The following is a 25,664-nucleotide window of genomic DNA, read 5'->3' on the forward strand; positions in this document are numbered from 1 at the left end:
TCTCTGTCTCTCTGTCTGCCTTTTGTCCTATGAGGCTGGGAACAGCACTGCACATCTTCCACTTTGAAGCTAAATAAACTCTTGCTCTACTGTATATTTCAGCCAAAAACCACACATGCCGTATTCTCCACTATGAAGCGAAAGAAAAAAATCCTTGCTCTCCTGTGTATTTCAGCCAACAATCACATAATTTTATGACCTATCTTCAACTCAATTCAATTCAAAACATTTTTGAGTCACTTGAGAAAAAGTGACTCTATGTAATCGGTCAGTGTTAGTCTGTCCGGCCGGCCGTCCGGCCGGCCGGCCGTCCGTAGACACCACCTTAACGTTGGACTTTTCTCGGAAACTATCAAAGCGATCCGGCTCATATTTTGTTTAGTCGTGACCTCCAATGACCTCTACACTTTAACGATGGTTTCGTTGACCTTTGACCTTTTTCAAGGTCACAGGTCAGCGTCAAAGGAAAAATTAGACATTTTATATCTTTGACAAAGTTCATCGGATGTGATTGAAACTTTGTAGGATTATTCTTTACATCAAAGTATTTACATCTGTAGCCTTTTACGAACGTTATCAGAAAAACAAGGGAGATAACTAGCCTTTTCTGTTCGGCAACACACAACTTAACGTTGGGCTTTTCTCGGAAACTATAAAAGTGACCGGGCTCAAATTTTATGTGAACGTGACTCCCAGTGACCTCTACACTTTGACGTCTGCTTTGGTGACCTTTGACCTTTTTCAAGGTCACAGGTATGTCTTGAAGGAAAAAAATTGAAATATCATATCTCTGAAACTATTCATCGGATTTGATTCAAACTTTATAGGATTATTCTTTACATCAAATTATTTACATCTGTATTGTGTTGTGAATAGCAATTTCTTCCTGTCCATCTGATGCCTCATATAATATTCAGAACTGCGAAAGTGACTCGATCGAGCGTTTGCTCTTCTTGTTATTGTCTGAATGTAGAACAAACAGAAATTGTTCACTCCCACTATGAAGCTAAATAAATTAAATCCTTGCTCTCCTGTGTATCTCAGCCAACAATCACATATGACCTATCTTCAACTCAATTCAATTCAAAACATTTTTATTGTCTGAATGTAGAACAAACAGAAATTGTTTACTCCCACTATGAAGCTAAATAAATTAAATCCTTGCTGTCCTGTACATTTTAGCCAACAAGCCACGCAGCATGTGGAGAGCCTGCAGCAGCAGCTGCACAACGTGGCCTCGCAGCGCGACGCAGCGTACATGCAGGTGGCCAGTCTGCAAGACCAGTGTCAGCAGTACGCTGCTTCGCTCTCCAACCTCCAGCTGGTCTTGGAACAGTTCCAGAGAGGTAAGGATGAGGATAAGGTATAGAGTCCTGTTAGGTAACCCTCATGGAAATTCGGGCTGCAATACACAGGCATGGGAATTGTCCGCCGAACGGCGGATTTCCGCCGAATTTTTTTTTATTGTTCCGCCGAAAATGCAAAAGTGTCCGCCAAAAAAATAAAGGGGGGGAGGCACACAAAAAAAGCACCGGTTACTTTGGCCTTTGCGCAAAAGCCCGCGAAAACTTTCCGTACTTTGTTCACGCACTGCTACCGCCCGCCTCAGTTATTGAACTTTTATGTTTGAAAGTAAACCAGATTGCACAGATTGTGTTACAAGTTACATTTTCCTGTTTGTCTCAACAGATCAATTTTTTTACAAATTTAAACCATATAATACATGTATATATTTTTTTTCTTAAAAAAAGCAAAAATGGGTACATTTTTGTTCTAAAAACTCTGATTCTAAAAACAGAATTTAATGGCAAACTTGGAGCTCAGATGACACCAGATTGCACCATCTGGGTTCTTTGGAGAAAAATTTTTCTGGGGGGGGGGCATGCCCCCAGACCCCCCTAGTAAGGCTAGGCGCTTCGACTGCGTCTTCAGTTATATATTTTCCGCCTTTTTTTACAATGTTCAATTCCCATGCCTGAATACAGTACGGGGCTACCCAATTTGTCTTGTCCCTGCATGCGTATGTGCATGTGTCCAAGTCCTGAGAGAGAAAGAGAGAAGAAGAGTGTGAGTGTGCATTTGCACATGTGCCTTTGCACACTTTTGTGGACATTTGTCATCTCAGTAGTTATCCTTTATGTGTGCCTGTGGACGTTCCAAAACATTGTAATTGAGCTTTGTTTTAAACAGCGCTTTATTCCTTGCAGAGAAAGAATCACAGGTAGCTTCAGAAACAGAGCACTACCAGGAAGAGGCAAGACAACTCAGAGAGAAAATGGTCAGGCTACACAAGGAACTGGAACAGACAAAGGTGCATCTCTTTTTCTGCTTTTTCTTTGATGATATGTCTTCTGTGGCGTTCACACATGATGATGTGTCTTCTGTGTCGGTCACACATGATGATGTGTCTTCTGTGTCGGTCACACATGATGACATTTCTTCTGTGTCGGTCACACATGATGATATGTCTTCTATGTCGATCACTGTGTGTCTGTTTCTTTGTCTCTGTGTGTCTGTGTTTGTGTGCATACATATGTTTGTTATGTGAAGAATCTCGCAGGACTGTAGGAAGTTGTCACACGAGAAAAACAGCAAAAGAAATAAAGCAGCTGTGAGGATTCATGAGACATTACACTAAGCACAGTGAAACTGATAGACTTGCCCACTTTTTCTGAAGAATCTTCTTGGATAATTAACTAGGCGACTAGGGGTCCCACTGTAAACTGATGAGTGCAATAATCTTAAACAAATGAGGTCGATCTCTCTTTAAAGATCTCATTTATACTCTGTAAATTTTGTATTTGTTCTGGCTTCTGTTGAAATGAAGACATATTTTATGTTCATCCTAATCACAGTTAAGACTTTTCTTGTCTGTTCTGATGGATCTCGAGGAAGTGCCAAATGGTCTGAAGACATATTTTATGTTCATCTTGATCACAGTTAAGACTTTTCTTGTCTGTTCAGATGGATCTCTAGGAAGTGCCAAATGGTCTGAAGACATATTTTATGTTCATCTTGATCACAGTTAAGACTTTTCTTATGTGTTCAGATGGATCTTGAGGAAGCATCAGATGGTCTGGAGGCAGCTTCACGCCTGAGTGAGCAGCTGGACCGGAAAGAAGAGGCTTTGCTAGCCATGCGTGAAGAAGGTAAATCAGCAAGGCTGTGTTCTCTTGTATGGCTTTTCCCTTCTTGATCACATCATCTTTGAGGGAAAGATCACTGATAGTGCTACATTTTAGATGTTCATTTTGTTTTAAGCTCAGTGGTTGCTGTTCAAGTACTTAGTAGAAATAAGTTTTACTGTGTGCAGAAAGAAAATTATGACATCCAGTGTGATTTTCAAGTTTTTTGATGGGCAAATAATTGAAAAAATAAATCAATAGATAAATGTTTAAAAATTAACAGCACGTACTAATATTTTTCTACAGCCTTATGTTGATAACTGTAAATATTGAAAAGTAATAGCTTGTGTCTGATAAAAGCTCAACAAGAATGAAAAATCAGAGAAAGAAATGAAACACTCAGAATATTGACACAAGTTTGCAGTGTGTGATATAGTGTTGTTGTAAAGGACATCTGATATGCTTGTTACACTACTAAATCGTTTCACACAAGTATTACTAAGTATCATTTAGTTCTTAGTCAATCTGTATGAATTGTATTCAACCTCTGTGTAGTTGTAGACTAGACTGTGCATGCATTGTCATCATATATCAAGTGACAGAAACTTTCTCATTGCTTGCATTGAATTTTCATTTTGTATCTACGGTCAACAATATATGGCTAAAGATCAAATTTCTTCTTCCTACTATATGATTTCAAGAAATTATAAACTTTCTAGAAACTTTTTTTCCCTGAGAAAAACAACAGAAACATCTTTTGATAGTATGAAAAGGATTACGTTTGTAGTTTGTTTCTAAACTTTCATTCAGGTTCACAGAACTTAAAGACTTGAAATTTCTGTGAAAGAAATCTTTGAAGTATAGAGGAAAAAATCAGTACAACACTACGAACAGAACCATTTCTATCAGAATCTTTTGGAACAAAAAAATGTAATAACTGGATATTAATTTGGAATAATATTGCAATATATTGAATCATCCTAATGTGAGGCAATGACACTCATCAATTATCACGATGATAGTAAACAAAAGAGGAGTAAAAGAAAAATTGGTCAAAGAAAATAGCACTATATCCAGAAAACTACACAAGTAATTAATCATACATCAGTTCTGCACTTAGTACAAAAGGTTCAAATCTTCTCTCATAGATTTTTGTTTGTACTCGTTTCACTTCACCCATTACCTGCCCACCCAATCACCCATACACACATGTATGCCCACCCTGTTTCTTTGTTCTTGAGAGCTGCTTCCTGCCCAGTTTGCCCGGCTTGACACTTGCTCTGACAGTCAGTTGTTGGTACGTTCGTTCGCCTCTAGTTCGCTTCCCACGCGTTTTGGCTTCTCAGTTGCTGGCCCTGTTTTTCGCTGCACCCAGATACTGCTGTTCTTGCCTATCATCCTGTAAAACTGCTCCCGCAGTTGCCACTACTGTTTATGTAGCTTTTTTGCTTGTAAATGTGTGTTTTGTCTTGAACAGAGAAAAAGTCACAGCAGAGTCTTGTCCAATCCACCTACATCAGCACGTAGAGAAAAAGTGAAATCACGAAGTTGCATATGTAGTAGCACCTTGCGCGGTAAAGGGTTCATAGAAATTTTTTTTCTGCTTCGCAAATTCCCCGTGCTCTGCTACTTTGTTTATTTTGCTGCCGCTTGTTTAAAAAGATACAGCTTGTGTTGCTTTTCAAAACTGTTCCCCTGAACCTTGAGAAAACAAATTATACTGCGAGGGGCATCATGTTAGCCTACTGCTCTTTGGTAGTGTTCTTTGCTGCAGTCTGAGAGATTTTGGACACTGTGCTAGGTTTTCTGAGGATTCCTGAATAGCTGGTTAGAAAAGAAAGATGTAGGAAATGGAGTTTGATTTTTGGTGGGAGCCGGGCCTGCAGCCTTAATATCAGCTGGTAATCCTGAGTGGACTCTCCTCAGGAGACTGGCTGGTATGATGGGTGTGGTGTTCCCTTGACGACCGGGCAGACAGCTCTCTCTCTCTCCTTTGTTTGTTTCTTGGTTTTTGTTACCACTCACTCTGTGTGTTAATGTTCCCTTTGTACCTGTCTTATGCTATCTTCTTTGTTATCTCCTCTTTGGAGTTTGTATTATTATTACTTGTTTGTCCTTTGTTTTCTGGTTTTGATATTCATATCACATCATTGAAAAGAATCATGATCATCTGGGTTTTTATTTCCATCTCTATACCTGTACCTACTAGAATGTAGATGTGCGTGTCTATGTTTTACTCCTGCATATACTCATCTGCATGACTGTGTGTCTCTTGTTTTGGGCGATGTTCTGTATTGGGTTTGGATTATGGTGTAAGAATTATTTGCATGTTTTTTTGACTCACATGCGAAGCAAAAGTGAGTCTATGTACTCACCCGAGTCGTCCGTCCGTCCGTCCGTCCGTCCGGACGTCCGTCCGTCCGTCCGGAAAACTTTAACGTTGGATATTTCTTGGACACTATTCAGTCTATCAGTACCAAATTTGGCAAGATGGTGTATGATGACAAGGCCCCAAAAAACATACATAGCATCTTGACCTTGCTTCAAGGTCAAGGTCGCAGGGGCCATAAATGTTGCCTAAAAAACAGCTATTTTTCATATTTTTCCCATTTTCTCTGAAGTTTTTGAGATTCAATACCTCACCTATATATGATATATAGGGCAAAGTAAGCCCCATCTTTTGATACCAGTTTGGTTTACCTTGCTTCAAGGTCAAGGTCACAGGAGCTCTTCAAAGTTGGATTGTATACATATTTTGAAGTGACCTTGACCCTGAACTATGGAAGATAACTGTTTCAAACTTAAAAATTATGTGGGGCACATGTTATGCTTTCATCATGAGACACATTCGGTCACATATGATCAAGGTCAAGGTCACTTTGACCCTTATGAAATGTGACCAAAATAAGGTAGTGAACCACTAAAAGTGACCATATCTCATGGTAGAAAGAGCCAATAAGCACCATTGTACTTCCTATGTCTTGAATTGACAGCTTTGTGTTGCATGACCTTGGATGACCTTGACCTTGGGTCAAGGTCACATGTATTTTGGTAGGAAAAATGTGTAAAGCATGTGAGTCGTATGGGCTTTGCCCTTCTTGTTTTGGTTTTTTTGTTCACGCTTTATCATATACTTGTTCATGGTTTGACTTGTATTCACAGCTAAGGTTTTTTGCATGTATTTCCACAGTACAGAATGGCTTTACTCTGATAACAGCAGGTTATAGGACACTTGCAGATTTCCTGTCAAATGTGTTAATGCTTTCATATGTTTCCTTTTGAGAAAAAGTTGAAGGTTGAAAATGTAGTAGTACACTGCAGCTAACTTTGAATGTCTGTGTTATTTTTTGTTTTATTTTTCCTTGCCTCAATAATTTTTCTTTTTGCAATGGTGTGTGTTCAAAGTCTGCTCACTAAAGGTTGGCAGCCACATCATTTATTCATTCATTCCTTGCCATGCTATAGACATGTTTAGACTAGAATTAGAGAAATATCAGCTTATTTGTATTACCTGGCTGTCTCAAACATGCTTGACGCTTGAGGGAAATATCACAAGCTTTTATGTTATATATATATATATATGTGAATGCTTACTGCACTGCAAGTGTTTACTGCTTTGCATGTTTGTGAAATAGTCCGAAAATAACTCCATCGGTTCTGTATGGGTTGCGGGAAAGTGACCTTTTCTTGCAAAACCTCTGACAAACAAAGGAGGGGCCAATCACTAGTGAGGGGTCTGTCGGAAAACACATGCTCCGGTCCACGTGTTTTTGACACATCCCTCGTTTAAGTGATTGGCCCCTCCTTTGTTTGTCGGAGGTTTTGCAAGAAAAGGTCAGTCTTCCACATCACCTACAAACCGAAGGAGTTATTTAAAAAAAATCGTCTATTAATACACATTTCACCCAAGAACTCCCAGTACTGACATTAATCCCTTCACTGCCACAGTATAACAGCATTTTGGTATTGCTGACTGTGCCAGGGCAAAATTTTGCTTTCTTCGGTAGGTTCACTAATCTGTTCACTGCTCGATCATTTATTGAGATATCTCTTAGATCTTAATTGGCATGTGTTTTGCTTATACCCTTGGCTATTATAGGATGACATGATCATTGGACTTTGTTTGTGATTGTTATAGTAAAAATTGATATAATGACCATTTTTGTCAAAAATTACAGTTTCCGGACTTACACACACACACACATTGCAGCACTTAAAACCACACAAAACACTGCTAAAACTGGTGTCAAACATCAGGTACTCACATTACAGCCCATAAAAGTATTCTTCTGTGTGGTAATCCATAAATCACTTCTTGTAGAGCTTCCAGAACACTGTATTGCTTGAAAACAGGTCTACGAGTTGAGGTCCGACTTTCGGCCGCCATTGTGAATGCTATAGATCGGTTCTACATTTCTAACACAGTTTTCATCACGTGGTACTAACTTATCCAAACAGTCTATGGGAAAGAACTGTGTTTAGAACCCCTACAAGTACTTGGACAGTGGTTACCTCCTATTTAGTTTTCAGAAATGTCCTGAAATGTTGCCGACGCAAATCCCACGTACTAGGTACGGTTATGGGCGTATGACAAACCGAAAATGACCACGTACCTAGTACGGGGTGAGCAGTGAAGGGGTTAAACTCAAGTAGACGCCTCTTGTGTTTTTATTTTTTCATAAAGTAACAAGTGCTCAGATTATCATGTTTTATCGGTTGTACGTCTATCAATTTTATCTGCTGAGCAAAGCCTTTTTCTGTTTGAATAATTTTTCTGTTGTCTGTCAAGCACATCACTGTGGAACATTTTGTTTAATTGTTTGTTTTGCTTAACTGACTACTTTGCTTATTTATTTTGTCGTCCGCTGGAATGCCCACCTTTTGTTTGTATTCTTTTGGGGAGGCTTTGCTTGTGTTTAATGGTAACATGACATGCTTATTGACTTTATCTAATATGGTGTACAACTGGATCGTTAGACCAAGGGGTAAAAAACACTGTCACTTCCTGAATTTTACCAAAGAGTCAGAAAGACACAATCTGAACGAAACTTTAAGAAAATATCCATGGAATATGTTGTCAAAAAGCATGGTGGTGGGGGGGGGATGGGGAGGGGGGGATGGGGGAGAGGCTAAAATAAGTTGATGGACTATTATTTATACAGTGGTACCTGTGATGTGGGGCCCCTCTGATGAGAGGACACCTCCCTTAAAAGGACACATTCTGGGGTCCCTTTGTCTATTATTTCAACCAAAATATACCTGTCATGACAGGCCACCTGCAATGTAGGGACACTTGCCTGGTCCCAAGGGTGTCCTTTCATCACAGGTACCACTGTAGATTATAAGACACGACCGCTTTGCAATGTGAGGGGAATTTTGGTTCCATTCCGGAAAAACAGAAAGAATCTTTACTGAAACACCTAAAACAGAACATGAATATTCTGAAGTGAATGTGTGCCAAGAGAGCAAATTGGCTCTGTATTGTCTTAGTAGGAGATTATGGAAGGGAAATTTATGCGGATCTAAACATCAAAGATTTAAAGCGCATTGGGTGTGTTAGTTCTGTGCGGGCTATCATGCATGGTGTACGTGTTGGTGTTTGTATAATCTCAGCTGGTAATTCTGAGCAACGTGCCGCACCTCAAGTTACTAGCCGAGATTACATAAATGTCTTACCTGGTCGTTCGATCCTCCGCGTGCATGTACTGACTTGTCTACCTCCTAACCATTTTGCGCCATCGGCACTAACACACGCGCACTTGGGCAGTAACATGTTAGATATTAACTTTCACCGTTTATTTCCTGGTTTGCTTGTTTTATTTTTCTTCACCTTATTCTTTGCTGGCTGAGACATTAACAGGAAAAAAATCACATCTGCTTTTAATGAATCTATCATTTGCAGTAATAATCATTAGTCATTGTTTGTGTGTTTGTTTGTTTGTTTTGGATAGAATTGATGGTATATGTTGCATCTCACTTGGCAGAGTGGTGAATGTTTGGTTTGCTTTGCAAAGATTTGTTTTTATTTGCTGACAGACTGGCTGCTTGTTTAATAGTTTTGGTGTTAGCTGCTAACTTGTGTTGAATTTCGTGTTGTAGGGTAATTATTAGGGTTATAAGCAGACTTGTTTAGACTATAGTCCCAAAAGTAGTAAAATGGTTAATGAGAGATGATTTTTTTAAATTTTTCTTTCATTCATTTCCGTTTGTTTGGTAGCCTTTTTGTGAGAGCTTTTCTGCAACTCCTGTGCTGTTTGCTTCAGTGTGACTTTGTTTGCTTGTTTTTTTCCATCCATTTTTTCATTTCCCTATCTTAGACTGTTGTGTCTTTAGAGAATAGGTGACAGGCATTTTGGAATTTTAATTTTGGGTCAGTATTGCTTTTTTGTTTGTGCTTTTGAGGGAATACAGAAACATCTACAAGTATAAATTCATTCATTTCTTTTTGAGAAACTTTTTATGATTTCTTTGATGATTCTACAAGAGCCGTCTTCTTCAAGGCTTTTTTTTTTCAGTTTAGTTTTTGTAATTGTTTTCTTTTTTTCCATCTCTCTTCTTTGATGTAGTTAAAATTGAAAATGAACCCTCATCGTTTGGGTTAAATTTTCATTAATTTGCCAGTTGGTATAGATGAAATCATGTTTTTTGTGGGATTGTGGAGAAGGGGGAAGAGAGATAATCATAATTTATTTTTGAAAGCACTCAGTGTATAAGTCCTGTCAATGTTAGGATCTGAAGTTATTGGAGCTAGAAATTGGAGTGCAGGAACTTTTCTCTTTTTTGTGTCGTCCCATTTTTCTTGCCTTGGATAATTCTTCTTTTATTATAGGGCACATTAGTTTTTGGACATAATAGTCTTCAGATCAACAGTAATGTGGATTAAGAGGAGGGTGTAGCATTAGCACTTGGAAAACACAGTCTGTCAGGAAAGACCTTTTGAAAGACAGTTTATTTTTGTTTGAGAAAGGAGCCCCATTGTGGTGGATATTCTACAACCCATAGAAGGGGCTATGGTTTGTGGATAACTGGTTGTCAACCAGAGGTTAGAAGCCTGCATGGTAGAATCTGTGATCTGCATTGATAAGATACTGGTTGTTAAATCAGCGAACAGAGACAGCATGGTACAATTTTGGTTGTTCAATCATTGAAAAAAGACAGCATAGTACAATATTGGTGGTTATATCAGCTAAAAAAAAGACAGCATAGTACAATATTGGTGGTTAAATCAACTAAAAAAGACAGCCTGGTACAATGTTGGATGTTAGATAAGCGAACAGAGACAGTATGATACAGTACAATATTGGATGTTAAATAAGCGAACAAAGACAGAATGGTACAATTTTGGTTGGCATGGTACAATATTGGTTGTGAAATCAGCGAAAAGAGACAGCATGGTACAATATTGGTTGGCATGGTACAATATTGGTTGTAAAATCAGCGAACAAAGACAGAATGGTACAATTTTGGTTGGCATGGTACAATATTGGTTGTGAAATCAGCGAAAAGAGACAGCATGGTACAATATTGGTTGGCATGGTACAATATTGGTTGTAAAATCAGCGAAAAGAGACAGCATGGTACAGTCTTGGGTGTGCGTTGACAAAGGGCGTGTGCATGTTTGGACGTGGGGGCCGTGAGTATTACATCAGGTACTGAGGCGGAGCACTGCTCAGTACCTTCTGTCATATTCTCAGCCCTGCGCCCCCTGTCAGCATCTTGTGGCATCTTTCTGCATCATGAGTTTGTACGTACTGTACTAATGTCTTGCCTCCGATGGTCATGGATTTGCGTTTTGAATTCATTCCAGTGGTAGCTGGGTTATTATCTGACTGGTAGCTGCAGAAAAGGATTGTTGAGCAAAATCTGTCTGTGCGTTTTGAAAATAAGCTCATTGAAGGGTTACTCAATTAGCATGTCATGATAGGAGACTGAATTAGATTGAAATGATGATTGAGAGTATGCCGGCATTTTGCTGGGAGTTTGCTGGCATTTTGCTGGATTGCGAATGTTTGAAAATGCTGCATGCAGTTGTTTATAGTTGCCATTACCTCCAGCTGAATGCATGTTGAAAGTCTTCAGAACTGGGCTGCTGAAGGTTTGTTTAACACACAATTTATTTTTGCATCATAATGTTTACACTGTGTGTGATGCTGTGCGGCACTAATGTGCATGCTGTGTTTTTGTATAACATTTTTTTGTCATTCACAGTGTTTTTCATTTTGTCATTTAAATACCATTTTCATCAGCATCTGCATGATAAACTATTGTAATCCTGTGTTATTATTGTAATAATTTTTTTTTTTAGAAAACACAACCCAAAATTACTGCTTTTCCACCACTAGGTTATATTTAATTTTTGTTTTTGTTTAACAGTCCAACGCAGAGAAGACGCTCTAAAGAGTGCAGAGGAAGAGATTCACAAGCTTACCTCCAGCAAAGACGCCAAAGTGGACAGGTAAGCATACATAATATGTTCAAATTATCATTATTTTAAATTGTCTTTAAACAATTATCCTCAGTAATACAAAGTTCCAAAAATAACCCCTCCAGTTTGTATGGGTTGTGGGAGAGTGACCTTTTCTTGCAAAACCTCTGACAAACAAAGGTTGGACCAATCACTAGCGAGAGGTCTGTCGGAAACACATCTTCTGGTCCACGTGTTTTCGACACACCCCTTGCTAGTGATTGGCCCCTCCTTTGTTTGTCCATAGACCATTTATCCTGGACCGCCAACCAGCTCTCTCTCCGCTCTTTCTCTCTATTACGAGGTAGCGCCTCTCACATTTAGGAACCTACGCTTACATGGCCTTTCAGAAATCAGGGGGACGTCATATCCAGTGTCGATTGTAAACATGGACGAAGTTGCTGAGGTAAGTTCTGAAAATGCTAAACTAAACTCAGCAAAAGTGCATATGGAACATGTTTTTCGATGAGTTTTGTTAAGTTTAGTTTGGAGTTTTGGAAAATCGAGTTCATTGTCACCTCCCATTGTCACAAATAACTGGAGCGACGTGCTTTCTTTTCACTGTCTTCGAATCGTTGGCCTTTCAAACCGGACGTGATGCGCCCCTGAAAGTCGAGAGTCGTAACCTCGAAGGGTCACGTGACGAGTTGGCGGTCCAGGCTATTTGGTCTATGGTTTGTCACAGGTTTTGCAAGAAAAAGGCACTCCTCCACAACCCACACAAACCCCAAGGATTTATATCCAAAAATCGTGTATTAATTGCCATTGGGTACTTTTATTTGTTCTACTTAACTTACGCAGAATGCCATATATTTGTAGTCACAGGACTTTATCAAATCAAGAACTTTACAGGTAGGTTATGAATTTTCTTCAAATTCATTTGAAAGCTGTAACTAAGTTTGCTGCTGAATATGACAATGAAAAAGAAGAGGGTGTACCAACAAGCAGATGTGTTCAGTGATAACACATTCATGCCAAAGATTTATTTTGTTTAAATTAAGGTGAACTCCGCTTGTAAATAATGCGATATGAATGTGTGTTTTCAGAGAGCTGATGAAGAACCTGTTGTTGGGCTATTTCCACACACCAGACAGGAATCGCTTGGATGCCATCCACGCTATCGGCAGCGTCCTTGGATTTACACAGGATGACTTTCATAAGGTCAGGGCTGTTTACAGTAAATCAAAAGTTAAACATGCAGAGACTTCATAGCTGAAGGTGTTATTACATGGGAGAAAAATGGAAAATGGGAGGGGGGGTTGTAGAATCATGTAAAGATTGATCTTTTTTTGTTATTGAAGGTGTGGTTTTTATCTTATTCTCTGATAGCTGAATGTTTTCAGTGTATCACTGCTTGTGCATAACTTTGCCCTTTCGTGGATTCAGTGTTAGTTTAAGGACTGAAACAGCCAGAGGGGAATACATCAAGAAGAGAATCAACAAGAGACTGCTCCACTGAGTGTTGATTAATCCTCTTTGTTTGACAGATTGACGAGGGCCAGGGAGGAGGGTGGGTGACCAGTCTGTTCCGCCGAGCACGGACACCAGGAACCACTCCCCCCACCACACCCACTCGCCATCCTAGAGGACCCAATCAGGTGAGAACTGCAGGCTCAACAGAAGAGTTTTTTTTATAGTGTCTCACAGAAAGTGCCTAGCACTGTATCAGAAATATCAAGAAATCATGTCTTTCTCCTCTTTTCTGGAAGTGCAGCAGTTTGTTGCTAATATTCAATCAAAGTAAAGACATTTTGGTGGTGTCTTGATGAAGCTGTAAATCTTGTAATTCTGTAGACTTAGTTACTCTTTTTTGAAGTGACTAGCTTACCCGTTTCTGTCTTGTTCCAGAGCTTCTCCCAGATGTTCGTCAAGTTCCTGGAGATGGAATCGACCCCTCCCCCAGCCCCTGCACGCATGCCAGTCGAGCAAATGGCCCGCGAAACCCAGCAGCGACACCCTGTCAAAGAACGAGACCCTCGCGACAAACCAGCTTTCAACCCTTTCACTGCCCCCCGTCACGTCTCTATGCCCATCAACGTGGGAGCTGCTGCCGTAGCGACCAGTTCTTCGTCAAGCTCTCATCTCTTGATGTCCCCTCCTTCACCCGGTTCCCCCACTACGACTTTCCCTGTCTTCTCTCCGTTCACATCTGTGTCGGCTTCTCAAGGGAGGAGTAGTACACCTCAGAACTCAAGTGCTATTTTAAAAGATGTTTTAGGGTCGAGGTGATAACGGGGCTGGTCTGAAAAGACCGAGGGCTGTGATGTTTGTGTGTGTGTGTGTTGAAGTGAGAGGTGTTGGAATGTCCGGGAGAGATGTGGGTGTGGAGTGTTTGTGTGTGCGTGTGCGTGCGTGTGTGTGTGTGTGTGTGTGTGCTCGAGTGCATGCGTGCGTGTGTGCTCGCGTGAGTGCGTGTATCTGTGTGTGTAGTTTATGGTATGTTTTGTTCAGTTGTGCATGCGTGTAACTACTTTGTGTTAAGAGGTGATCATGAAAAGAATTGTCTTTCAGTGAGGCAACTTTTGCTGTTGTGAAGCTAACTTACACTTGCAAGCAGGGATGCCATAGTAACTTTCTGAACATTCTCAAAAGACCGAACAGATCCTGCTGTAAAGTCCTACTTTGTTAGTGTGCGTCTGGACATTGGGTTTCATGGGTTGCAACGTTCAGTGGGGTATAGGGTTTGGTATCCACCACATCAATAGACTTGTAGTTGTATTCTTGGATCACTTCGCAATGTGCAGCTCTCACTCACTGTGCCTATAATTTATTTCACCCTCTAAAAATATCAGGGTTGGTTGTCATCTTTTGTGTTCATTAGCTTAATTCCTGCAATATTCTCCCACTTGAAGTTGTGATTTTGTTTTGTTTTGTTATTTTACTTGGGAGGGAATAATGAATTGAAGTCAAGAATGCTGCAATCACATCTAGAACAAAAACGGACCATTTGACTTTGAGATTCGTGACATTTAGACTTGACACTTTTAAAGTTGCACATGAGAGGAAGTTATAGTTCATAGAAGGGTGTTACTGTGCGTTCATCATGTCATTTTGTCAACTATTGTTCTTCCTTTTATTGACTTTAGACAAGTTTTCATTTTTACAGGCATATTCAAAGGCCCGGGTAAGAAAGGGAATTGAGGAGGTTTAGAGTTCCAGTACTTTTCATGCATTTAATCTAAATCTTTAGGATGAGATTACTGTTTCAGTTGTACTTTCTGAATTGCTTTTGACTGAATTGTTTATTGATTTGTCTGTTTTAATGTGTTGGGACAAAACCAAATATTCAAACATTGATTGGAAGTTGTCATTTAATTATCATCTAGTTTGATGTGTCATGTTTGTTGATCTTCTAGTTCATGGTTGCAATGTATTAGATAATTACAAGTATTAGCATCACACAGATGTCTGGTGATTAACATGAATTGACTTGTAAATGTATGATTGATGTAAATACCAGTAAATTAAATACAGTATAAAGTGACTGTACGCCATATGTTGTGACATTTTGGGCTTGTCCTTGTGGTCGCTATGCAACGGATTGAAAGCTCTCATTACACCTGTCAATGTTTGTAAGTTTTAAGTCATTGTGTGTTGGCGTATGTTTGCTGGAAGCATGCCTGCGATTCAACTGTTCATAGGTTGGAATGTTGGGGGTATTTTTAAAAAAAAAGTGTTTTTAAAATGCATGAGTGAACAAATATAGACATTTATAGTCAGATACAATTTGGAAGGATCACTTTTCTGATCTGTTCCGTGATACATGTCGTGGTGATTGGTGGAAACGTTCACACACAGGTGTCTTTCATGTCCGCAAATTTCTTTTTTTGGATGTTTTTATTTGTGATCATTTCTGTGAGATGTAAATGATTATCTGAATCAAATGAACTGAAGTCACAACATCAGTAAATATGTTTTGATATGATACAGCTTTAGATTTCTACAATTGTCACCTTTGAAGCAATGTTTATTCTAAAAGAAGTGAGAGAGCACAAAAATGTAGAAAACTTATGAAATGATTTGTTTTCAGCAGACTTTATATTTCAGGAGTTTGAATTAAATTTATTTTACAGCTTTTGGGCAGTTTCTGTATGCATGTATATTAAATATTTAATGGTGTGCTTAAAAAATTGCAATGAGTCAATCTGCAGAGAAGGTATCCTAATCACAATTTAAAGTGTAACTAAACAGACATTTTGAAGTGTCAGCTTTACTGAATTGCTTTATGTTTTGTCCAAGTATAGACCTGTAGAAGCGATACTGGACGATTTTTCCAACGTTTACTGTGTTTTCTGATTTACTACGATTTTTTAAAAGTGTTGAACCCATTTCAGATTTACCTGATTATCTGTTCTTGATTTGATACTTCCAAAGAACAAGTGGTACTTTGAGTTCCGGTTTTATGTTTTAACCAATCAGAATTTGGTTCCTAAATAAAATCGTCTGCTGCCTGTCCCAGCAGAGTCGGCAACAAGCACTGCTTGCCACATGTGTGATGTTACCAACAGAAATAGCCATAAATTGGGCAAGGTAGCAATGTAAATGAATTGGATCTAACTAATGTGCTTGTACTGCATCTCTGGCCTTTGAATTCACTCCAAATGTACTGGCTCAGCGTGAGAGGCAACATCCTGTCGAAGTCCTAAGCACGAGGCTGACTGGGAGATTATTATTCGAAGAGCATGCTGAAACGGATTGTAAGTACAATATTTTACATGTTCTCGACATTTCTGTTGATCTTTCCTTAACTTTAATTGTTTCCTTGATTTAAAACCCAAGGGCTTGTATTTTCAGTTGTGATACTAAGCACGTATCTTTACCACAGTATCCGATCACTTCACACTTGAATTTTGGAATGATGAAGTGGAATTATTTCTGGATCTAATTTATTCCTTGTTCCCCCCCTCTCGATTCCTTTTTTCGCCATGCACATATGTATTGTCGTGTGAGGGGGTAGATGCGTGTACTGGCTGATTTTTATTTTTTATTTTACTTCGGTCAGATACAGATGATTGGAAAAAACCTTGTCAAGGATTTCAGAATTTAATAGATCTGTTCGAAGTTTTTACGGGATGGGTCCTGTTACAATACAGACTGAATGTGCCCAAGATGAACTTTTGATTAAACATACACACACAAATGAATCTCTTGAGTTTGTTATACGGCGAATGTCCAGTTTCCACCACCACGTCTGTGGTATGTTTTTATACTGTTTGATTACTGACGTGCATTCTCTCGCAAATGTGCGCGCGTGTGTGTTTGTCTGTGCCTCAGACTTATTAATCAAAGATGATGTTGCACATTGCAGATCTATGCGACAGGAGCAAGTGGACAAGACAGCTACATTTGTCTGAGCGAAGATCCAACGGTAAGCTCTTTTAGCCGAAGACAGCGAGCCTGGGTGCATGCATGCAAGCCTCTATCATGTTCATGTGAGTGCTGCAGGGCTATTAGACGACTTTTCATTATTCTTGATTTGGAGATCCATGCAGGGTATTAGAAAGTGCAGACTATACACGTTTGAACAAATACGATGTGTGTTTGCTCTGAAAAAAATAAAAGACGCAACAAACAAACATTGTATTTGTTTAAAGTATCACAACTATTTATTACCTGTATCTGCATGTTTTGATAATGATGAAGGGCAAATTACTTTGACGTGTTCTTTTTTTTTTAACCACACTGATAACGAATGATAGAAACACAGACACACTAATAACATATCCACAAAAATTGTAACAATAAATGTAAGCTGAACAATGCCTGCAACACATTTCAGGCCTCAGAAGGAAGTAATTATGAGATTCAGACAGAGAGAGAAAGCCCAACACGAAACCAGTTGTGACATTTTTTTTATTTCATTATGTAATATTAAAAACACGACAACAACGTATTTCCTGTACTTAGTTTCGTGCAATTATGGATTGCAAAGTATGTCTAATTGAGTGGCATAAACTGATAAAGAGGCACAGTTGCATGAAAAACCAACTCGGATCTTGACTAGGATCAGGATTTTACATGGACACAACCTAGAATTTAACATCCTGGGGGGAGGGGGGTACTGCGCCTTTCACATCAAGATGTAAAGATCTATTTTAAATAATACTTATTAGAAGGGAACAAAATCAAACAAACTACAACAATCGTTCTGAGGGGAGAGAATTACCTCTTCCGAAGAAATTACCTCCCTTGCTTTTCTTGTCGTGACTTATGTAGAGTAAAGTGAATAGAAAGTGAATCAGTCAGTAACAAAAAAAACCACAACATTTCTTAAGATCAATGAGGAGTCTTGAAGTATTTGTCAATCTTAATCTTGTATGCATAACAAACAATATATTACGGATTGATAATTAAAGAAAATCGTCTCTTCTACAGGGTTGACCCCCCTAAAAAGGACACCCACAACCATGCAAATTACTTCTGCATCTGTTGAACCAATTATTTTATATATGGTATTCATTAACTTCAGTTTATGTTCTGCCTTTACAGTAAGTGGCAATTTTGTAAATTGAATGGTCTGACTTTTGTGCAATTTTAATTTTTTTCTCCAAATTCGGGGGTCGACTAAACAGAACGAGTTTTGACATTGAGCGGTAGCCATTTTTACCTAATTTAAACCCTTCAGGCTTTTACCTTTTTGATTATTTTGAATGTCTGAGTATGTAAAAACATCCCCTTCAACCTCCAGGCTATCGATGACCTGAAGAAAGCATGCAGTTACAGCTAGGTTCAGGGCAATCCTCAGACACGAAAGCGATGCAAAAGTTAGATAATTTAACCTACAAATTTGCCACTTTGTGAACTGCATATGCATAAAATCAAGTTTAAGTATGCTGAATATGAAGTTATCCAGTCAATTGGTGTAGAAGTTATAGCATTTCTGTCAGTTAACAGTATTTAAAATCTCTAAAGTAAAATCTGACATATTCGAAAGTTTTGCATAAACACCCAGACAATTTTTACGATACTCTCCTAAGCTTCTCCACTTCTCAGCCCTGTCTTGGAAATGAATTCGAATAAGGCAGTCAAAATAACTTAGTTTGGAGCACCCATCAATCAGAATAAGCATTAACTTTTGACACAGGAAATATCTTCTACCGAAAGCTCTCCTGGTTTTATTCTACATTTTTCCTGCATAATGGTAACAAATTTAATGATAAATCTAAACAACGAAGTGACTGTGGTAAGATGAACAAAGTTAAAAAACAAAGGATTAATGTAAATGGTTTACGAATCGAAATCTAAACAAGTTTTAATGATAAGTACAATGATAAAAAAATAAAATTAAAAAAAGCTAACGTCCTCGCATTTGTCCAGAATTATTCCATGTTTAACATGGGAACAGAGGGATAATTGGTCTAAAGAATTTTTAAAAAGGAGGGTTAGGGTAACCCTAACCCTCTTTGGACTATCTGTATGCAATGCCCGCCATAGGTGAAAGACTTTTGTGGAAGCCATGGAAGAATGCATCGCTGCTGTGCTGGTTCAGCTTGAGGTCCTGTCCTAGCGAATATCCTGCACACACAAAAACACGATTTTTTAAGCCACTTATGTTGCATTCCGTGACATAGCTTTGTTAAAACCGTGTGCCTGATAATAATGACAGATTTTGTTGATATACATTTTTTTTAAGACACCCCATATAATATTGTTTGACAATCTCTTTCAACATAGTTTACGAATCACCAATGTGTATACAAACGCAAATAACCCACAGGTCAATAAATTACTTTCCAGAGAGAGAGAGAGAGAGAGAGAGAGAGAGAGAGAGAGAGAGAGAGAGAGAGAGAGAGAGAGAGAGAGAGAGAGAGATTAAAACTAGAAAATGTGTGCTATATAAAACAAGGATAATCACTGTCAAATCTTTGCTTGTACCTGCATGGTGTTTACTGCGCTATATACACAACCTGTTTTATTTCATTTATTTAAAAAAAAAAAAAAATTTGGGGGGGGGGGGGATGTTTTGTGATGAGGGTTTTTTCAAAGCCTTTACTGCTTTAGTCATTGAATCCACCCGACTTCGATTTATTGTTCAGTGATGGGTAATTGTGTGTCCAACTATGTAAGTTAGTGATTGTTCTGGCTTCATACAATGACATTGCATTAATTTTATAAGTGTATGTGTGTGTGTTTCAGGCAAAAGCTGATATTACAGTCCTAGTTGTATGCAGTACCTCTGCTTCTTCGTTCAGGAATCAAAGTATACAATCTAAACCGATTATTTTGTTCAATAATGTTCAGCTTACCATCCCGAAGAAGGCAGTAACGTGCCGAGATATTGATTATAGATATTAACGTACCTAACCTGGTTACTGGTGTGTTTTCTTTTCATTTCAATAATGTAAATGTGTGACAACTTGCAGAGTACTTGATGTTCAGAGCAATTTTTCTGGCAAAAGACCTTTTATGGATCAAAGAAAACTTTTGTCATGGTGCACAAGTCAATCAATTTGGTTGATAAATAATTTGTGCTGCATTTTCCCTGGTTCCAAAACGTAGTATGTATTACCACATGTCCTTACCTGTCATTGGCATCACATGATTCTCTGCAAGCAGTCTTTTGTGGAAATACGTCATTTAACACTTGCACTTATAGTAGGTGGCTGTGGAACGGTAGACATGCAACGACAACGAACAACAAAAGACAAAGTGTGGAGTACACTCATTTTTCTTAACATACGCTAAGTTTCTTTGAGAATGCTCCAAGTGAAAATCAGGGGTTCCTAGGCCTGATATCACAATTAAACAGCTTCTTCTCAGAATCAGGAGGGAAAAATCTGTTATATGGCGAGATGTCGTGACAAGAACAGACAGCAGCAGCAGCAGCAACAACAACATTGCTAAATCGTCGCTTTAACAAAATTTCATGTTTAGCATCGCAGACAAAGCACGGCTACTGATCCGACCAAAGCCACACTTCATGCACGATGGGCACATTGTTATGGCCAGCTTGTTAACGTGCGCATTGTGTATGTTTTACATAGAATTGAATGTGTTTGTCGTTGTGTCTGTCATCTATCCTAGTCGTTTGATTTAGAATAAAGCAAACTTATTACAATGACGATTTTCTTCGGTTTTTGATGAAGGATTGGCATCAAGACTTTTCCTATTTTCCAACTCTGCCACCATACACTGGCCGTTCAGGTCTGCATGTCGACCACATGGTGTGTGATCAGATTTTTCGGACATGTTCACAATGCTTACATGACCACCAAATGGAAAATCAGTTGGTATTTGTTATGTTTTTGTGTTAGCACAATCTTCATACAAGTAAACAAAAACAGTTTTGTTGCAAACAGAGCCTTCATAAGAAAAAATGCTTCTAAGTCAAAATACATACCCCCTTTTTCGTATTGCGTAAAATATACCCATCAATTCTGGACATCATATTTTTATTTTTTTTCACAACAATGAAACCAAACTTTGGCATATGTTTTAGCAATATATTCACAATAAAACCTATGAGTTTGAAGGCTGCATCTTGTTTTGTTTATTTTTTAGAATGTTTTTGCAAACCCATGCAAATGGCCAGTTTCTGGGGAGAGACTGGGGAGATAATGGCCAGTATAGAAAGAGTTAATAAGTAAACTAATGTCAGAAGTAGGTATTTACCTTGTTTGCCTTCGCGTTCTTGATAGCCCGCTGCAGCATTTGTATCACTTCCCTTGACATTCAAAACGCCAATGTATTTCTGAAAGTAAAATAAAGATATTGACCGAAACATCACACAAGTGGTATATCATGCTAGGTTTTGTTTACAGTGCCTGTTCTACGACCACATCTGATTGTAATTTAAATAAAGAAAAACTGTATCCATTTATTACTTCTCTATTTGTGTGTGTTTGTGTGTGTGCAGGGGCGGATCACATCATTTTTAAGGGGGAGTTTCCAAATTTCTTTTAGGGTCAATTTGACGACGCGAAGCGTTTAGTTGAAGACGCGAAGCGTTCAGTTGAAGACACGAAGCGTTCAACCTCCTTGGGGGGGGGGGGGGGGGGGGGGGTGTCCGACAAATGTATGTTGATAAAAACAAGGAAAATGGATCAATCTGAGCAAAGAAACATCCCCTAATACACCTTCCAAAAAAGTAAATATATTAAAAAGAAAAATTTGAATCACAAGGACAATTGATCGATCTGGCGCAACCTGAGCAAACTAATTAGCCAACTTCTTTCCAAAATCGTCACTTAGAATACAAAGGCCGGCTCCTAAGTGGTCCGGAAACCCCGGAACCCCCCCTCCGGATCCGCCCAGTGTGTGTGTGTGTGTGTGTGTGTGTGTGTGTGTGTGTGTGACCGATGACCTTCTCTAAATTCTAATCGTTGCGTTTGCATGGTAATAAAGTTTTAATACTGGATATGCCCATGAAAAAATATCATTTCTTGTTCATGTCATTGTGTGTGTGTGGCCAGGACCGTGACTTCTGCTTGCCTCGACGTCTTCAGAAAAGACACAAAATGCCAGCAGGCGTATGTTCTTGGAGCACTCAGTATGCCGTAATCTGCAAACAAATAAATACAAATTATTCAACTGTGTAAATAAAGAACAATCATTTTAATATTACAACAAAAAATTCATATAACTGTAGTCTTCACCAGAGACATCCACTAGATCTACACTATCTTTAAATAAAACTGCCGTAAAAAATTGAAATACTATACAACTTACCCCCACTCAGATCTATTTGGGATTATTCAAGTTTCAACCATGAAACGATGCCGGTTTGGACAGATCTGCTAGTTTGCCGCTGAAACTGAAATCAAAGGCGATCTTCAGAACTATTTATAATCTTGTATTTGTGATTAATATAAAATACTGATCTTCCCAATAGAAGCTGATGTGTATACACATGACCAGGACAAAGTATTTTGTTACAGGGCATTTACGCAGACGTCGCAGTTCAAAATATCGTTTTAGATCTGATTTTGTACAGCAGCCTGTGTGATTCAGAATCGTCTGCCCTTTTTCGGTTTAACATTTTATGGACGATTCCTATGAGACTGCTCAATCATAACTGATCATGATGACAAATTCAGAAACAGATGATGGTTTGAAGTAGGCTACAGTAATGATTCGTTAAAAATGTCAAGCCACTCGTCGATCATTCACACTCAAAGAACCCAAGCCAAATCTGCTCTGGTTCCGAGCAGCTTTTTCCAACTGAGACCCTAATTGTTACGCATCTGCCGCGAAAAGATAGACCACAAACAAGCGGCACTGTACCATGCTTTCGTTTATGTTGCTAAACAGATTAAATGTGCATTGTAAATGTGCTTACAGCAAAGAAATGCATCCTTACTTACCACAAAAATACTGGTACCACATTCATCGTACTTGACATGTGTCTTCTTACCAAAACCTATCGATATGTTTGTTTACGATATATTGGTAATTACTAACCGTTAACTATTTTTCAAAAATCTGAAATGACTTTTAAGAATCAAAGAAAGATTCGCTAAAACGGTTGACTTCAGAAAATAAGCAATATTTTTCTGAACCATGAAATAAAAATCGAAAACTCCGTTTGATCTTTTATTTTGGTAGATTGATGACAACAGCCGGAACTGAAAGTACCAGAACCAAAAATTAAGGGCATTAATCAGGTAAACTAAGAAGATTGTCGTTCCTGGCGCGCACTTCACATGTCCGTCAAACAGTGACCGAGTGAGAGAAAAAAATTTTTTTTTTCGCAGTTCGACAGTATATGAGGCCTTTCTTCATATCAAAGTGTAAAGGTTGCTGAACGATGTTTTTCCTTTTTGCTTGTTTAGTTACACTTTAACCCAAAATGTTCTGTATCAGACATAACAAATGCTTACAATTTGAGTCCTAATTGCATGACATTTGTATTGTAAGGTCTGATTGTGATGTATGTGGATGTGCACATTGTTTCAATTTGGTTCAAGGAAGAAAAAAAAGACGTGGGAAATCATTTAACATGTATGAATGTCAAAAAAAGGCAAATAGATATATTTTAAATGAAGAACTGGTTCTTTGTGTGTGTGTGTGTGTGCGACATACATTAGACAGATGTTTTTACAATCATGAAAACACATCAGATGCACACCACTAAGCACACATGCTTATTTGTTCATATCCAAAGTGCACACGTTCACACAGACACACACACAACACATGAGCATGAATTGAATTTGAATAAATAAAAGTCTTCAAAGTGTCAATGATTACTTCAATGTTAAACACAAAAAAACACTCTGCATTTCTCAACCAAGCCATCAAATTTACTACATGTACCTGGCTGACAATGTTCAGTAATTAGACATACAGACAAAAACTTCGAAGATCAAAACAAAACAGAACATTTCAATCAAACAATGTTTGTACCAATGTGTGTGCTCGTGCTAGCTTGAATGTATGTTGGTTTTTATCTGTGCACATGTGTGTCTTTTCTGTCACAAAAGCGTACGTGTGTTTGTGCTTGTTTTTGTTTTCTTCTGTGGGTTTTTCTGTGATAGTTTGTGTACGAATGCAAGCACAACTTGCGTGTGTCTCCGTTTCTGTGTGCATGTGTGTGGTCTTGCCGAGTTACTTTATACTACAATTCCTTTTTAAGACCTCTAAAACTCTGAGGGAAATCAGGTCTTAAAAAGGAGGGAGTCTTAAAATCAGGACCTGGAGAGGACAGCACGTTTCACCCTGCAGTCCGGACTGACGATCTAACAGCGAACGACAAGAAGAAAAATTAGGTTAAATTTGCAGTGGTTATGAACAGAAAATCTGAGAAAATCTGGTTTAATAGGGAGGGAGTCTTAAATGAAGGGGTCTTCAAACTGAGAGTGATTGCCACATGAGTATCGTCTGCTACACTTCTCTATGCAGTAAGCTACGACAGATAAACTCGCACAACACACGCGTTCGTAAGATTTATACTTATTGAAAGCTCAACTAGTTGTCGTTTGATCGACTATCCTTTCCACCAATTTTTGCTTTGACGAAGTGTGGTTTGCTGATTATGTCCTCAAACTGACCGGTACACTCTTTCAAGAAAAGTGTGAGTAATGAAATGCTTTCAATATCCCTCAAGAAATACGAAAGGCAAAGACAAAAGCGTTAAAAAGAAAAATCCAAAACTTGCATTTCTACGGAATAAATGCTTACATTCTGAAAATGTAAATGAACAAACCAAAGAGAAAAGGTGGAAAACGGGAATGAAAATTGCTATAGCTTCTGGTAAACAGTACAAAACATTAAGTTAGTTGCGTATAAAAGATGCCTTGCGATTTCTTCGTCTGATTCTGCCGCCATACTTGACACAGTACTCGATATACATATCAATGTCGTGGCTCAAAACGCATCAGAAGAGTATCAGCGGAAACTTATGTCATATTGCATTGCTGATAAAACAAAATGGCTTTGCTTTTTGAAAATTCGAAAACAAACATAAAACGAAAAGTAGCCGTGTCAAGTATGGCAGCAGAATCAGACGAAGAAATCGCGAGGCAGCTTCAAGCTGAGGTAAGCAGAGGTATTCAAGCCGACAGTACAGTCACAGACTATATTTCAAAGAGTGACTGGACGAAAAAGTACTGAGAGGGTGAGGTGATGCTTTGGGTGTTTGCTGGATGCGCACAGCTGTCAGAAAGCCACAGCGATCGTGTGATATGACTTGAGACAGATTCCCAGTGAGTTTAACAAACTGTGTCAATCTTTAGTTTAGAACCAAGACAGCCTCGGGCTACCCGAGATGACAACCCCTAATCCGGATATAGTCTTGAGTCGAGCGTTTGAAAATGCCTGAGCCTGAAGGCGGGCGTAACTACTAACTTAGACCTCTTGGTATCAGTCTGCCTTAGAGATGAGGACGACAGTTGACCAGATGGCTAGAATAGCGCGCTGCATTTTCCTGCACAGAACTAAGGCGCGTCTGCCGCGACAGTGCCTGATCTAAACACTGGCGGGCACTGCTCACAACCCGGCTCACGGACACGGTACTGTAAACATATTCCCCGTCCCTTCACCTCTCTCGCCACCGTCCGCCCTACCCTTGGTCTCATGCCTGGATAATGCTAACGGTAACACGTACCCTTTAGTGCTTTACTGGCTTTAGGAAGACG

The 25,664-nt window shown here is 38.9% G+C and overlaps 1 protein-coding gene across 2 annotated transcripts in view; it reads left to right on the forward strand.

Annotated features, from left to right (window-relative positions):
• Positions 1–14,860, forward strand: part of LOC138952037 (thyroid receptor-interacting protein 11-like) — a 77,397-nt gene extending 62,537 nt beyond the window's left edge. For both annotated transcript variants that reach the window (XM_070323613.1, XM_070323614.1), the window contains 7 exons: positions 1,183–1,346; positions 2,208–2,311; positions 3,050–3,149; positions 11,499–11,580; positions 12,636–12,750; positions 13,077–13,187; positions 13,438–14,860. In XM_070323613.1, coding sequence (XP_070179714.1) covers positions 1,183–1,346; positions 2,208–2,311; positions 3,050–3,149; positions 11,499–11,580; positions 12,636–12,750; positions 13,077–13,187; positions 13,438–13,818 — 1,057 coding nt within the window. In that variant the 3' untranslated portion in view covers positions 13,819–14,860. The remainder of the gene's footprint in view (positions 1–1,182; positions 1,347–2,207; positions 2,312–3,049; positions 3,150–11,498; positions 11,581–12,635; positions 12,751–13,076; positions 13,188–13,437) is intronic.
• Positions 14,861–25,664: the final 10,804 nt, after the last annotated feature.

This window comes from Littorina saxatilis, linkage group LG17 (genome assembly GCF_037325665.1).
Source record: "Littorina saxatilis isolate snail1 linkage group LG17, US_GU_Lsax_2.0, whole genome shotgun sequence".
NCBI lineage: Eukaryota > Metazoa > Mollusca > Gastropoda > Littorinimorpha > Littorinidae > Littorina > Littorina saxatilis.